At 29.7% G+C, this 17376-nt stretch overlaps 1 protein-coding gene across 1 annotated transcript in view; it reads right to left on the bottom strand.

Annotated features, from left to right (window-relative positions):
• Window positions 1-11744: 11744 nt before the first annotated feature.
• LOC126882949 (uncharacterized) overlaps window positions 11745-17376 on the bottom strand; it is a 39909-nt gene continuing 34277 nt past the window's right edge. Inside the window, exon 3 of the mRNA XM_050648028.1 lies at window positions 11745-12071. Within this exon, the coding sequence (XP_050503985.1) occupies window positions 11851-12071 (221 nt within the window). The 3' untranslated portion in view covers window positions 11745-11850. The remainder of the gene's footprint in view (window positions 12072-17376) is intronic.

Here is a 17376-nt window from a genome sequence, read left to right as displayed (position 1 = left end):
ATACAACAAAATATAGAGTAGGAAAATAATATATGAGATAAAAATTAGAAGAAATTTTGGTGGAAATCAACTTGTGTTAATCGAACACCGCTGTCCTGCGCGTAGCACCAAAAATTAATATTTATTTAAAAAAAATTCCTGACGCCGTGGTAGTTAACTGATTTTAATTTTCCAAATTGCAAATGAAAGGTACAGTATTCTTCTATTTGTAAAAAAAATTATCTTGCTATCTGATTTATTTTTAGTCCTGCAACATATTGAAATAATTAATTTTTTTTGCGGAAGCTGGATTGCAAAATTTATTTTGCAAAACCTATTGAACCGATCTTAACTAAATTTACAATACTATTTTATCATATCATAAAGTTTTTCTGAGTGTAATACGAAGGTCCTAAGTGTAGCAGAAATGGTTGAAAAACGTAAAATGCGAATAATTGTTTTTTATGTTTTTTTCCCAATTATTGCTATTTTGCAACTAGGGTAACAATTTTGAAAATTTTTAACCAATCTTATATTGTAGGAAATTTAATTACTCAACTTTTATTTTTGTGCAACTTTTCTCGAAAGTGAAAAAAATATTAGTACATTTGGACGTTGAGAGGTGACTCAAGTTTTTTTGCAGAAATTGCTTGAAAATAACTCAAATAATAATATTTGAGTTATCCTCCCTCTCAAAAAGTACGGAACATTGTATAAATAATCAAAATGTCAAAAAATTAAGGAAAAATTCGATTTTTTTCTTCGTTTTTTGACTATACTTTTAAAAGTATTCATTTTCGAGAAAAGTTGTACTGACATAAAAGTTGCGTAATTAAATTTCCAAGAATATAGAATTGGTTAAAATTTAAAAAAATAGTCACCCTTGCTGCAAAATATAGTGCAGCCGATATGTGAAACAATTGTGCATTTAATGATAGAAGTATATAATTTGGACCACATATACTGCATATATAAAGGTTCAAATTTTGATATGAGGCCATCTGAGATTTTGCCATTTATAAAAATGGCGGGGATTCAAAATGGCGACTATACATTGTGACTAATAGCACGATAACTTTTGAATGAAACGCCAGATTTCAACCCAATTTGGTATATAGGTTCTTTCTTTGATGAGTAATATCGAAATATTGAATCGGAAGAATAGGTTTACCACAATTTGTGCTTTTACTGTTTTTTTATGTAATAATATGCTGTTTCTTTTTCAATTCTTTCACCCTGTGTATATAAATTTTTCAAAAAGGTAATAACGCCATTGAAAAGAGTGTAATTATTTTTTTAGGAAATATTTTGAACTTTTCAGTTTTGTTAATTACCATTTAATAAATGCATAACGTATGTTCACATGTACCTATGGGCGGCAGATTCATTTTGAATGCCCGCCATTTTTGTAAAAGACTAAATCTGAGATGGCCTCATATCTAAATTTGAATCTTTTTTGTAGTATGTGTGGTCCAAATTATATGCTTCTACCATTAAATGCACAATAAATCTTATATTATTATTCGCCGCACGAATCTGCCGCACATAGGTACCTACATGTGAAGATACGTTATGCATGTATTAAATGGTAATTAATATAACTAAAGACTAACTAAAGAGTAAACTGTAAAATAACTAAGGAGTTCAAAATATTTCCTAAACAATATTTTTACGCTGTTTTCAACGCTGGTATTACCTTTTTGAAAAATTAATATATACAGGGTGAAAGAATTGGAAAAGAAACAACATATTTTTACATAAAAAAAAAACAGTAAAAACACAAATTCTGGTAAACCGATTCTTCCGGTTCAAGACTTCGATATTATTCATCAAAAAAAGAACCTATATACCAAATTTGATTGAATTCTGACATCTCGTTCAAAAGTTATAGTGCTATAAGTCACATATTGTATATTCGAAATTTTGAATGCCTGCCATTTTTTTAAAAGGAACAAAAACTGAGATGGCCTCGTATCTAAATTTGAACCTCTATATGTGTATTATACGTGGTCCAAATTATATGCTTCTACCATTAAATGCACAATAATTCTTATAATACATATTTGCACGAATCTGCCGCATATAGGTACATGTGAAGATACGTTTTGCTAATATGTCCCAAAAAATATTTTTACGCTCTTTTTAATGGTCGTATTAACTATTTGAAAAATTAATACATACAGGGTGAAATAATTGAAAAAAAAAACATATTTTACATAAAAACCAGGAAAAACACAACTTCTGGTAAACCAATTCTTCCGGTTCAAGATCTCGATCTTATACATCAAAGAAAGAACCTATACACCAAATTTGGTTAAAATCTGAAGTCTTGTTCAAAAGTTATCGTGCTATTAGTTACATATGTATAGTCGCCATTTTGAATCCCCGCCATTTTTGTAAAAGGCAAAATCTGAGATGGCCTCCTATCTAATTTTGAACTTTTATATGTGTAGTATATGTGGTCCAAATTATATGCTTCTATCATTAAATGCACAATTCTTATAATATTTGCACCAATCTGCCGCACTAATAGCAATAATTGCGAAAAAAACATACAAAAACAAGTATTCGCAATTTACGTTTTTCAACCATTTATGCTACACCTAGGACCTTTACATTTCACCCAGAAAAACTTTATGATACAGTAAAACAATACTGTAAATTTTATTAAGGTCGGTTCAATAGATTTTGCAAAATAAATTTTTCAATCCAGCTTTCGCAAAAAAAATTATTTTTTCAAAATGTCACAGGACTGAAAATAAAGCAGATAGCAAGTTGAAATTTTTTGTGCGTATAGAAGTGTACTATACCTTTCATTTCCAATTTGCAAGTTTAAAATTGATTAAATACCACGGCGTCAGGAATTTTTTTAAATAAACATTAATTATTGGTGCTACGCGCAGGACAGCGGATAGTTTGCTCTGATTGGGCATTCCAATTACCTTTGATATTGATTGATACATTTTAATTTTTATTACATTTCGATATAAATAAATAAATTTGTTTATTGCAAAATAAAAACACGTACTCTATCCTTTGAAATACCACTTTTTTTAGCAAAAACTTTATTTGTTCATATATTTTAACTTAGAGAATAAAAGTTTATTATTTTTAAACATATGCAATTGTTTAAACAATATTTCACAAACAATAATAAAATTAGTTTAATTTTTGTGGAATTAAAATATTAAAATACAACAAAATATAGAGTAAGAAAATAATATATTAGATAAAGATTGGAAAAAAGTTTGGTGGAAATCAACTTGTGTGAACCGACTTGTGTGAACCGAACACCGCTCTCCTGCGCGTAGCAACAAAAATTAATATTTATGTATTTAAAATATTTCCTGACGGCGTGGTAATTAATCGGTTTTAATTGTGCAAATTGCAAATGAAAGGTAAAGTACACTTATATAAGCAAAAAAAATTCAACTTGCTATCTGCTTTATTTTCAGTCGTGCAACATTTTAAAAAAATGAATTTTTTTTGCGAAAGCTGGATTGCAAAATTTATTTTGCAAAATATATTAAACCGATCTTAATGAAATTTACAGTGTTATTTTATTATATCATAAAGTTTTTCTGGGTAAAATATGAAGATCCTAAATTTAGCATAAATGGTTGAAAAACGTAAAATGCAAATACTTGTTTTTGTATTTTTTTTTTTTTAATTTTTAACTAATTCTATATTGTAGGAAATTTTATTACGCAAGTTTTATGTCAATACAACTTTTCTCAGAAATGAATAGTTTTAAAGTTAGAATCAAAAAACCAATAAAAAAATAGAATTTTTCCTTCATATTTATACATTTTGATTATTTAAACAATGTTCCGGACCATTTTGAGTGGGAGGATAACTCAAATATTATTATTTGAGTTATTTTTAAGCAATTTCTGCAAAAAAATTTGAGTCACCTCTCAACGTCCATCTCAAAACAGATGCGCCCTGGACTACCGTAGAAAAACGATGATTTAATTAAGGTGATCTCGTTTGCATTTGATAATAATGATAACCAGGGCCGCCGCTACCATGTGTGCAAAGTGTGCATCGCACACGGGCGGCCGATTATAGGGGCGGCCAAAAGCAGGCCACTGATAATGATACTTTTTTTAAAACGAAAATAAATTCAAAAAATTAAATAGTAATGATTCAGACATTTGTATAAACTCTAATATTCCAAACAATCTGAACAAAAATACCAGAACATGTTATTTATTATATGAACTGCCATTTTGCAGCTGTAGTCATAAAGTGGTTCCGGGAATGCTTTTTAATTCAAAGTGGCTGGCAAGATATTTTTATCTACGTAGTCCATATGCGATTTTTTCAATTTCTGAACATTTATGATTTGTTAAGAGAGTACGATACGACAATAGGATAATTTCCAAGAATTTAGATAAGTGCTTGTTAAGTTGCTCTCATTGAGTAATAAAAAATCTCTTTTATTTATATTTATATACTCGATGGTTGCTCTGTTATAATATTGTTCCTTTATGCTTATGTATGGTTATATATGGGTTATAGTTCAGTCCAAGTTGAGAATTTGATGATTTTAGACACGCTTTTGATAAACGATTTTATTTGTAATATATAAGTAGTATAAAAAATAATAACTTTTTTTTGGTACGCGGGATCCAGGTGTAAAAGTACCTAACGTCGAGATCAGAACAATTATTATTCATTACGTTATTATTAGCGTTACTGTCTCCTGCACATTTCTTTAAATACTAGTAGTACCTATGTTGAAATGACTAAACTGTTGGAAGGAGGGGGCGGAAAATATTAAGTTGCACACGGGCGGCCAACACTTTAGCAGCGGCCCTGATGATAACAGTATTTGTCTCACCTAATGCTAATTTTTGTAACTGTCGCTCGATACTCCAAAACAAAATAAACACCGACACAAATATTTTCGAAAGATATATTACTTTGTACTTACTTTGTTATAAAAACAATTTAGATAGAGTCTAAGAGCTAGTGAACCCTCCGACTAACGGTCTTCCTATAAGGCTAGAAATTTGTATAGTGATAATTCATAGCACACCAAGGCTAAAAACCATGACCTGGCAGGCATCAGCCCTGCACGTGTATCTACCAGGTGAATCGAAAAGTGCATAGTTTAGGGGAAAAATAAAATTTCTCCTGTAAAGTTTAAATTTAAGTATGTGTTTGAGTAAGTCATTTAGAAGAAATGTGTACAATGACAGGCGAATCTGAACAGCATAAGACATTGACAGGCGAGGGGAAAGGTTAGGGGTTTTTCCTAAAATTATTTTTTTACATTGAACAATTTTTTTTTAGGTTTTTTGAATTATTACAAACAGAAAAGGTCTGTAGTGACTTTTCTCTTAGGTTAATAGTTTTTGTTATATTATAGGCGATTAAGAATTTTGAAAATTGCGAAATCGGCCATTCTTAACCCTAAATCGGACATTTAACTAAAAGTTTCAATGTTACCAAGGTGGGTAGATATTCTTTAACATTGATTGATAATCACATTCTATATTTTACATATTTCGTTTCGATTCACATATTTAGTTTCTTTATCTATCTCACACATTCAGTTGTGTAAAAATCTCAGATGTCCGGAGAAAACTACATAGAAAATTTGTATAGTTTTAGAAAAACAACAGATGTCCATGCTGCAGATGTCCATCCAACAGATATCCATGCAACACTTGTCGCATCTTACTCAACAGTCATCGTTAAGCTTGAATGATCTTATCCGTAAATATATCAGTTGTGTGCATTCTTTGATAGTAACTAGGTGATGTTTGTTTCTTTTGTATTCGATATAGTTCAGCATAGCGGAATCTGTCAACACAATACCTCTATATTTTCCAATATATTTTCCTAAGTGTGTACCTATTTTGCTTAAAATATCAATAAAAATATCAAACCAATTTGTCAATTATTTTTATATGCACATTCCTTCCAATGAATACCTTGGTAAAAGAAAGACTTGTTGTTGTTTGTTTGGGTTTATATGACTGCGGACACTAAATCCATTCGCCAATTTTACTATTTTTTATTTTATTAGTCATTTTTTCGTATCTTATCCTAAAACTAATACTAATATAATAAACAATTCTACTAATAAATAATTATTTTTGTATTTTTTTTTTAATAATTTTTTATATATATATATTTTTATTAATTTTTTTCCAAATGATGTTCTCAGAGTTCCACAGCAAAAACTGCAACATTCTTCTTTAGCCCTCTACTTCATTCGAAAGCTATTTTACTGTGGACTGTCCAAGTTCGTCGTTCATTTTTATCTACATATTTTTTTTTATATTTTTTTAATTATTATATTTTTTTTTTCTATTTTTTTTTATATATCTTTTTTTATATTTTTTCTTTCTTTTTTTTTATTATTTTTTTATTTTTTTTTTATTTTTTTTTTTATTTTTATTTTATTATTTTTTTTATATTTCTTTTCTTTTTTTTTTCTTTTCTTTTCTTTTCTTTTTCTTTTAACATATAACAATTTACAAGAAATACTTACTCTATATTTTACAATTACAATTTAAGCTTAATATCTAAAATATGTTTATACAATAGTCGGTATACCAACTCATTATTTTCTAATGTTAATAAATAATTTAAATTAATGGGATGGTGGACATCAGTCAAAGAATACAGTGAATTTAAAAACATATTAACTTTATTAGAGATAAGAGAACAGGTCAAAATTTTGTGTTGTAGATTGCCCAACTGTCCACAAATACATTGTGGACTATCAGCTATATTAATTTTAAATAAATATGATGGAGTAAGACAGTGGTCAAATCTCATTCTGCATATGGTTCTTATCATATCTTTTGTCGACTCCATTTTAGAAAACCAAGGTTTATCCGTTATATAGTTTCTGATTGATCTGTAGTGGTTTCCTGTATTTACGTTTTCATCAATATACCTTTCTTTCCATTCTTTCTTAATCTCTTTGTATAAATTTGATTCAATATCTTTTTCAATTTGATTCAATTCATCTACCATTTCATTTCCAGTTATTCCACAGTGGCTTTTAACCCATGCCAACTTAACAGACTTTCCTTGTTGCTGAAGTTCTTTAATTTTATTTATGATATATAATTCAATGTAGTTCACTTTTGATTTAGGATTTATAGCACTAATTTTACTAAGAGAACTTTTACTGTCACTAAAAATTATAAACTTTGAATGATTTATATTAGATAAATATTTTAGTGCTTCCATTATCGCTATTAATTCAGCTGTGTATATACTCATAATAGAATTTAGTTTAAACATTTTACTAATTTTATTACTGCTATCCCAATAGGCACATCCCACACCTTCAATATTTTTTGATGCATCTGTATATAGCATACAATAATCTTTGAACATTTGTGAACTGTCGGAGATAAACACTAATTTTCTTAAAGATATAGGCAACTTGCTATAGTCCCTTAAAAAGTATACCTGAACTTGTTCCATATTATTAAAGTCAATATTATAATTTGGGTTTATGTCATATTTATAAAGTTGTTTATCATATATTGTCATTTTTGAATATAAATCTACCATATTTAGAGTTTTCTTTTTTATCCAATATTTTTCTGTCAAGTCTGCTAAAAACAGTTGATGTATTTTGGAAATTAAACTTGCCTTTTTTTCATACAATCTAACTAAAAGGTTGATGCCAAGTCTTTTTCGTCTTATATCCATCGGCATTTCACAGCATTCAACTTGTAGATTATTTATCGGTGTACTTCTTAGGGCTCCTATACACAATCTAAGGGATTTATTAATGATTTTGTCTATTTTATTTAAAAGACACTGTGATGCGTCACTGTATAATATTGATCCGTAGTCGAATATAGCTTTTATATTATTTTTAAATAACAACAAAGAAATATTTGGATCTGCTCCCCAACGTAAGTGTGATACGAATCGAAAAAGGTTTATTCCTTTTTCTGTTTTTTTAACTATATGGTCTATATGTTCTTTCCAGAGAAGCTGTCTATCCAGAGTAATACCCAAATATTTAACATAACTTTGTACAGGATAGGATATATTGTTTATTAAGATGTGATTGGGTATTTCTTTTCGTTTTCTTGTAAAAATACATAATTTGGTTTTGGAATTAGATATATTTAGTCCATGTAATTCACTCCATATTTTAATATGTTTGTCTCCTTCTTCAATGGATTTGACTGCATTTTCTATTTTAATGTTTTCTTGATAAATAACTATATCATCTGCAAATTGTAAAATTTTTGTTGAGTTTAAATTTTTTTCTATATCAGAAGTGTAAATTAAATATAACAAAGGGCTTAATATTCCTCCTTGAGGTAAACCACCCATCGCTAGTCTTGGACCAAATGTGTTATTATTTACCGATATATAAATTTTTCTACAGTCATACAATTTTATTATTTTTTGACAGAAGCATTCTGGCAGACCTATTTGTATCATTTTGTTATATAGTATATTTAAATTAACGTTGTCGTATGCTGCTTCAACATCTAATAAAAGAGCGATTACTGAAGAATTTTTCGTAAACGCTAAATTTATATCTGTTACCAAATGACTCACAGCTTCCACAGTAGAATGATTTTTTCGAAATCCAAATTGTGTTTGTGATAATTTATTGTTTTTTTCTAGCCAACTTTCGAGCCTAAGTTTTATCATTCTTTCCAGTGTTTTTGTTATGCAGGAGCTCAATGAAATACCTCTATAAGATTCTGCTGAATCAGGATTCCGATTTGTTTTGAGAATAGGAATCACCCGGTACTCTCTCCAGTTATCTGGAATATCTTCTGATAACCATATTTGATTAAAAAAATTTAATAGTGTTTCTTTCCCTTTTTGATGTAAATTGGCCAACATAATATAATGTACATTATCTATACCTGGAGAAGTATTTTTCTTATTCTTAAGGCTTATTTCTAATTCACAGAAACTAAATGGAATTGAAAGTGGATGCATAGAGTTTTTTCTTTCCATTACATTAATTTTTGAAAATATATTATCTGGACATAATTTTCTTAAAAACTCCTCAACCCATTCTCCTTCAGTCACTGGATTTAATTGTGGTTTAAAAATGTTTTGTAATCGTTTGGCTTGATTCCACATATCTTTAATTGGTGTATTTTTGTTTAAAGTTTTACAAAAATTTCTCCATGCATTACGCTTACTCTCTAATACAACTTTTTTGGTTTTCGCTACACATTTATTATAATTTATATAATTTTGTATATTAGACTGTAGTTTAAACTTGCGTAAAGCTAGTTTTTGTTCTTCTATTACCTTTTTACAATTGTCATTCCACCAAGTTTTTCTAAATCGTGGATTAGTCCCTGTTCTCTTCTCCGGTATACATATCTTACAATACTCGTTTAATTTATTTAAAAATTGTTGGTAATTTAAATTATTATCTATTTCCATGAAATTATCAGTGATAGAAGAGAAAAGAGACCAATCCGCTTTATTTATGTTCCATTGGAATTTTGTATTTACACATTCCGCTTTATTAACATTAATATTTGACTTAATAATAATAGCAAAATGATTTGATCCTAATGTCTCGTCCACAACATCCCAATCGAAAAAATGACTAATATTTGCTGAGCATATTGTAAGATCTATTGCAGATTTATTATTGCTATTCGGTCTACGCATCAAAGTTTCTTTACCATTATTTAAAATTACAAGATTACAGTCCTCAATAGCTTCTAACAGATTTTTTCCTATAGTATCTACAGTACTACAACCCCAAACATAATTGTGGCTATTAAAATCACCACCAATTATAAAAGGCTTCTCTAGACTATTAAAAAACTTTTTCCATTCATTTAGAGTGATTTTAAGATTTGGTTTTACGTATATTGAATAAATGTTTAACTTTTTTCCGGATTGAATTTTAATTGATATGCTATTGCACATTATGTCATTAATTTGGTGAAAAGTAGGACTGTTGTAAAATTTTATTAATTTTTTCAAAAGGATGGCTACTCCACCATATCCATCATCTCTATCATTCCTAAAGACATTATAACCAGTAAAGTTAATAAAATTACTTTTTTTTAACCAAGTTTCTGATATTAATCCTATATCTATTTTATTGTCATACAAGAATTTTTCTAAATAACCCTTATTTGTTTTAATTGATCTCGCATTCCATTGAAGAAATGAAACGTTAGCCATCACGAGGTAATAATAATTGTGAAATATTGTTTTTTAATAATTCCAACGTTTTTTGATCTAAATTGTGATTAATTTGATTTAATGTTGCTGAAATAAAGTTTACTATTATTTCTCCTATATTATTTTGATTATCGTTTTGTGTTTGTGTTGTGTTAGAATAAATGGGATTATTAAAATTATAACAAGGCTGACTTTGTATTCTTGGTGTTTGCAAAATTTTTCTGCGTGCTTCCATTGTTTCTTTATCTACACTACTAGAATCAATACTACTTGATCTTTTTCGTTTAGATATTGTATATTTATTTGAAGTATTTTCTTGGTCTTTACTTACTGTTGAATAACATTTTTTATATTTATTATTAGCTTCATAATATGTTATATTTTCATTATTCATAACTTTTTTAATATATTCCTGTTTTTGTCTTTCTGTACAATCTGCTCCCTTGTCAGTAGCGCTGTGTTTTCCTTTGCACAATACACAAAGTAAATTATTCGGATTGGAACAATTAGATTTGTTGTGTTCTTCGCCACATCTTTCACACCTATCTTTTCCTCTACATTGGGCACTTATATGCCCAAATCTCAAACACTTTAAACATTGGATTATTCTGGGTGTATAATTTTCCACCTCGTATATCATTTTTTCTATTATTACATTTTTTGGTATAGACTGACCTTTAAAAGTGACAATTACGGTTCCTGTTTTTACATAATTAGTATTACCATTATCTTGAATCACTTTCCGCATAATTCTTTTTACATGTAATACTTCGAATTTAATTCCAAATCTAGGTTTAATTAATGATAATAAATCATTATCTTCTATCTCTTTATCTACCAATTTTATAACACCTTTCTTTTGAGTAAAAAACGTTGGAATATATGCCTCATACTCTTTGCTTTTAAGAATTTGAGAATCAATTAATTTATTAGCACTAGCAAAATTATTTAGTTCTACCTTGATTTTATTTCTACCAACTACTGTAATTTGTGTGATATTATTTTCAATTTCAGGTACTGCACTTAAAATCAAACGGGCCGTGCCGATCCTGTGTAATCGACCAATGTTACCGTTTTTATTTTCTATGTGTACTATATAAGGTGCATTATCTCCAAATTGATATCTATGTTTTAATCTTAAATTTATTACTTTATTTAAATTTTGCTTACCTGACTTATCTGTTTGATTTAAATTTGTCAAAGTTTCATCGTTATTGCAACTAAATTTGTTACTTACCTCAATAGTACTACTTGTTTGGTTTTGTTTGTTTGTTACCTTATTATTTACTCTATTGTTATTTTTATTTAATTCCTCATATTCCATCATCCCATCTCCTTCCATTTCTACATAAAATTTACCTTTATCTGGAGGTTCGGGTGGTATACCTTCCATATTATTTGTTTCCTGAAATTTAACTTCTAGGCGCTAAATTTCACACTTTCTTACAGATCACTGGTTTAGTACTTCTTTATACTACTCGTAATACTCAAAAAGTTAAGAAAAAACCTTAAAAATTAATAATTTTTAGGAGAACTTCTAAATAAACTGCCTTTCAATTTGACGTTTATTTGACATTGTGTAGAAAGACTTAAAATGAATTGGGTTTTTCTTTATTTTCCAAAATTTTAATTTTTGGACAAAATTGTTATTTTTCAAATAAACGCTTCAATTGTTTTTGTTTTTATATTGATATTGCATTCTTAAGATACTAATCCGAAAGGCCCTCGGTCACAAGCACAAGCAGCTCCACCGTCACCTTCTCTACATTTCAAAGTGCACCACTCATTCCAATCTATGTCATCTGGATCTAGATCTGGTAGACCTGAAGCTGACTTTCTAGGTGGAGTTATGTCTTGATAAATGCTGCATTTTTGGCAACCAGAGATTCTGTAGTTGTATGTATTGCAAAATTCACTGCAAACTAAAAAAATTATTAAATTATATTCCAAAAAATGAAGCTCAAAAAAGGACAAAAATTCTCAATTTTTACAGAATGGACCAATTTGCATGAAAATTTGAAGTTATGTTCACCTTATTGTTCTGAAGCTATTTCTTTCGGCATTTTTTTATAGTTAACTATTCTAATTGGGAAATAAGCTACAACAGAACTTAAAAAAATAATTGTATTAACGTTTCGACATCCACTTCGGACGTCTTTGTCAAAATACAAAATATTAATAAGCTAAAAAAAAATGTTGTTGCTTAGTAAAAAATTCTTCTAATAATTTAATTTAATCTGACTCATTTATATCTGCAATTCAGACATATTAATCCGGTCAACTTAGACATCAAAATGGTTGGCAAATAACAAAAATTGCCGGAGAGCCAAATTTTGGAGGAGAGCTAGAGTTTACCATAACAAATAAAGTTTTAAAAGTCCCCATCGATCCCATGTGTGCAACAAAAGTTATTCGGGGTCAAAAGTCAAAATTTAAGATTTTTTGGATTTTTCTCGAAAACGGTAAGTTTTATCAAAAAAAAACATCAAACCAAAATTGTAGATCTTAACATTCTCTACAAAAATAGTCCTTACAATTTTTTCCCTAAGAGTTACCATTTCTGAGATATCGCGATTTTAAAAGTTATTTTATACATTATAAATGCACCTATAAGCTACGTATATAATACTATTCTGAAAATATTTCTTCAAAAGATAATCAGTCCCAAACTGAATTTCCTCTATCCACGTGGCCTTAAAAAACATTTGGCTATAGCATTTAAAAAAAAAGAACAGGTTGTCTATTGTAAACAATGGCTACAGTATTGTCCGTGGGTCTTGTTCATATTATCTGTTTCTTTAGTGCTAAAGGTTCAGTACAAGTGAATATAATGCCCGTATTCATAGTCGAGACTCAAGTCATCGTCGATGCTCAAGGCTGACCTTGAACAAATTCTTATACAAATTTGTATACAAATTTTTTCAAGGTCGGACTTAAGCATCGACGCTGACTTGAGTCTCGACTATGAATACGGGCCTAAGTTACTTATTACAGCGTCTACCATTTAGCAGACATAACGGGTTTACAGTGACAGTGTTATTTGACGGCTACAGTGACTCGCCAAAGAATATTAAAGCTGCAGAACAACGTCGTCGTACTACAAAAACATCATCTGGTTCCCAGATTATCTTTGATGAAAATATAACAGTTCCAGCGAATCAACAACAGTTTTTCGCTAACATTAATAATAAATCTCGTTTCATTTCCATGTTAACTGACAAATTAATAGCTGCGAATATTGAAGTGAAACAAGCTAAAAATGACGCAGATGTCCTTATAATTGAGACAGCAATTGAAAAATTTAAGGCAACAAACACAACAATTGTAGTTGGTGAAGATGTTGATTTGTTAGTACTGCTTACTGCAAGGACCAAGGACTCCAGTAAATAAAGTTATTTATGTTCTGAAACCTGGAAGGGCTCAACAGCGAACAGAGATATTTCTTCGAAAAGTTTATTGGTTTATCCCAAATGCCAAAAGTACATTTTATTTTTACATGCGATAATCAGCTGCGACACTACGTCAGCAATGTACAGACGTGGCAAAACGTCAGTACTTAAATTATTCGAAAAAAAAAAAGATTTGACTGACTGCTGTAAAGTTTTTACAGAACTTGATTCCACAACGCAAACAATAATTACGGATAATAATAAAGGAATTCGCTTTCTTCTTGCAGTTTATGGAGCTCCAAAAAAAATTTGTTGTCTTGCTAAATACCGATACTTAACTTTTGTAAAAAATACGCGAAACAAGAAACAAGTACAACTATCATGTCTTCCTTCAACATCAGCATCTGATTTTCAACATTTGTATCGAGTATATTATCAAGTTCAAACATGGCTAGGCGATGAACTGAATCCAGAAGACTGGAATTGGAAATTAATGGATAATACTCTGGAACCGATTAAAACCTTACTCCCACCTGCTCCAGAAAAACTCCTTAACACTATTTTTTGCAATTGCAAAAATGGTTGTAGTGTCAAATGTGGATGTAAAAAAGTCGGGTTGCTGTGTTCTCTAGTACCAGCTGTTCTCTAGTACCAACTGCCAAGGTCAGTCTTAATCAAATGTCCAGTTTAGTACAACAGAGGAAGACTCCTGTGATTTTAATGAAGAGACCAATGACTCAGTCACATTTGAACAATTTTTGAACACCCAGCAAGAGGAAGAGGAAGAAGATGAAATAGAAGAAGACTGTTGAAGTAGACTTTCAAGAATATGAATCTGATTAAAATATCTAAAGAAATCAAAACAGTAGTTAACCTAATAATCAATAGCAATATCAATAATCAATATAAATAATAAGGTAATATCTAGAACTTGACCGGTATTGTTTTCTTAAATTATTCTAAAATTGTCAAAACAGTAAGTGGAGTAGGCCTACAGGGGAAACCACGGTAAAAAAAAAGGCGCCGAGTACACTACCTCACAGGTGGTGTGGAAACGTGTGCATAATATGATGTATAATGTGACTCTTAGAATCGCGATATCTCAGGAATGGCAACTCTTAGGAAAAAAATAGTACGGCCTATTATTGTAGAGAATTTTATTATCTACAACTTTGGTTAAAAGTTCTTTTTTGATAAAACTTACCGTTTTCGAAAAAAATCCAAAAAATATCAAATTTTGACCTTTGACCCCGAATAACTTTTGTTGCACCCATGGGCTCGATGGAGACTTTTAAAACTTTATTTGTTATGGTATACCCTAGCTCTCCACCAAAATTTGGCTCTCCGGCAATTTTTGTTATTTCAAATGTCTATATAGACCGGTTTATATACTGGTTTGAAGCCAAGATGAAGACCACACTATAGTACCACTACATTTCTAAATTCTTTAAACATCGACTTATTGTCGACATTGTTGTAGCCGAAATGGCCTAATTATTGTAACATCAAGGTCTTTTGACCTAACTCTGTAGCTAGTTCCAACTATTTTGGATCTAAACTTTCTACCTGATGATGGACTGATTGGTCGGAAAACGTTTGTGTTTTTTGTACTATAGATATACCCACTTCAATCCAATTTGAATCATTTTAGATAAAAATTTTAATAAATTTATATACCATCTACCTACAAGTTGAAGTTTTACTTCCTTAGTAAGTTTTTTATTATGGTATACAGCCAATAAGAGGAATCTTTTCCTTTATATTTTTTTTATGTATTTTGACCCGTAGAACACCAATTTTTTGGGTAACAGTCGATCCGGATGTCGATAAGATTGTTATAAACAAAAAACTTGAGGAATCACATAAAAGCGATTTGTCGCAAAACAAACCATTTTTTGAAGTTATACTTCTTTACGATCGAGGGTGAAATTTTATACTTGCTGGCGCATGCGCAGCCAGACAGTATGTAGTTCGTTGCTAATCTTTCAAATTATGTATGTATCAGCGCAAGTAAGTCATTCATGCCTATTCTGTAACTCATTTCGATGATAGAAGTCAGTAAAATCGAATAGAAGTGACCAAGTCGAATAGAAATGGTCCAAATCCGTATTCCATAACTACTTCGGAATCTCTACAATTTTAATGTGAATAGAAATCACTTCGACAGCATTTACCCTGTCGAGATGAGATTTCGATTATCGGAATTGTGGTTGACGCAAGCGCATTTTGTTTTGTTTTGACGTTTATATTTTATATATAAAAATAATTAATTACATACTACTTATTTATAATTATTTATAGTATTTGTACCTTTTTTTAGCTGCTTAATTTTTAGTCTGTGGTGTTATTTGTTTAGAGAACTATATATATTTCATTTAGACATGTTGTACGAGTATGAATAATTGGACCTAACCTTATTTATTTGCTACTTGGCGTCTGAATGTTTCCCATTCACATTGTTGCCATATTTTGTTCGCATATTTCTTGTACAATTGCAATCAATGGTATAATGCACAAGAATAGCATACGATAGACTTCTTATGCGTTAATTGATAAATAAATATTATACAAGTATACTTGTATATTTATCAGTCAACGCTCATAGTCTGAACAAATTATAGAAAAGATGCCATTTTTGGGAAAAGCTGTTTAGCAGTTATTTCAACTGGAATCGAATCTTAAAGATTGCATATTATTAGTAATATCAATTTTAAATAATTTATTAATAATAATGAATTAATAACATCAATTTAAATATCTTTGATTTAAAAGCATTTATACTTCTTATCTTCACTTATCTTTTTTATTTATCAGTTTATCTTCTTTTGAAGTTATACTTTTTTACGGGCGTAATGACGGTGAAATTTTATATGGGAAAACCTAGCGACCGGGCGCATGCGCATTATAACTTTGTTCTGATTGGATGTTCAAATGACATGACAAAAATTATCCAATATGGCAGCTGTGGCACAGCTGTGGGACTGCGTTTGGTTATAATGTATGCTTGTTGCGTTTTAAAATTTGTAGGAAGAGAAACAACAAGCAAAAAGTTAGTTAATGGTTATACTGCCTTTTTAAATAGTTTTCATATTATATTTTTGGACTTATTTACATAGAAGAGATGCTTGTTTCATGCCAATGTGAAAGCTCATCAAACTGTGCCTAGTATGAGTGCCGCAGATCTCGCTTATTCAAAGCTAAAGAATCTTTCACTGGTAAGTGTTTTATAAATAGTTGATCAAATTTTGTTATGATATTTGAACATAGCCACTTTGCACGACGCAAGTGATTGCGAAATTTATTAGTCGTTATACGGGCTCCGATACCTACCTTGAACCTACCAAAATATATAAGTAGTATGTTATACTTTTATTTACATAATTTATATTTATATTTACATAATATATTGTCTTCTTACTCTATGTTTTGTTGTATTTTTTCAATTCTAAATCATTTCAATTCAAAATCAAAATAATTTAATTTACATAAGTTAAAAATGTCAAAAGGTTAATCTGTTTAGTTAGACGATCTTCGCACATAATGACAAGCTGCCTCTGTGGCGCAGTTTTAATGCGAGAGAATCCCAATACAACGCAAATACCAGCCGCGTGGTAAGTTGGTTCGAATCCCAATAGAAACTTTTATTTTTTTTTATACATTTTATGATTGTAAGAGATTGTACTGAGACAAATCACAGAAAAGGCCATTGAGTACAATAAACCAGCATATCTATGTTTTATAGACCTGACAAAGGCTTTCGATCGCATCCAAGTCGAAGACGTCTTACATTTACTGTATGGAAGAAACATACCAATCAATATTATACAAACCATCGAAA

The sequence above is a fragment of the Diabrotica virgifera genome, chromosome 4, assembly GCF_917563875.1.
Source record: "Diabrotica virgifera virgifera chromosome 4, PGI_DIABVI_V3a".
Lineage (NCBI taxonomy): Eukaryota > Metazoa > Arthropoda > Insecta > Coleoptera > Chrysomelidae > Diabrotica > Diabrotica virgifera.
Note: the sequence above shows the minus strand (reverse complement) of the source record. Positions and strands in the feature narration are given on the sequence as shown.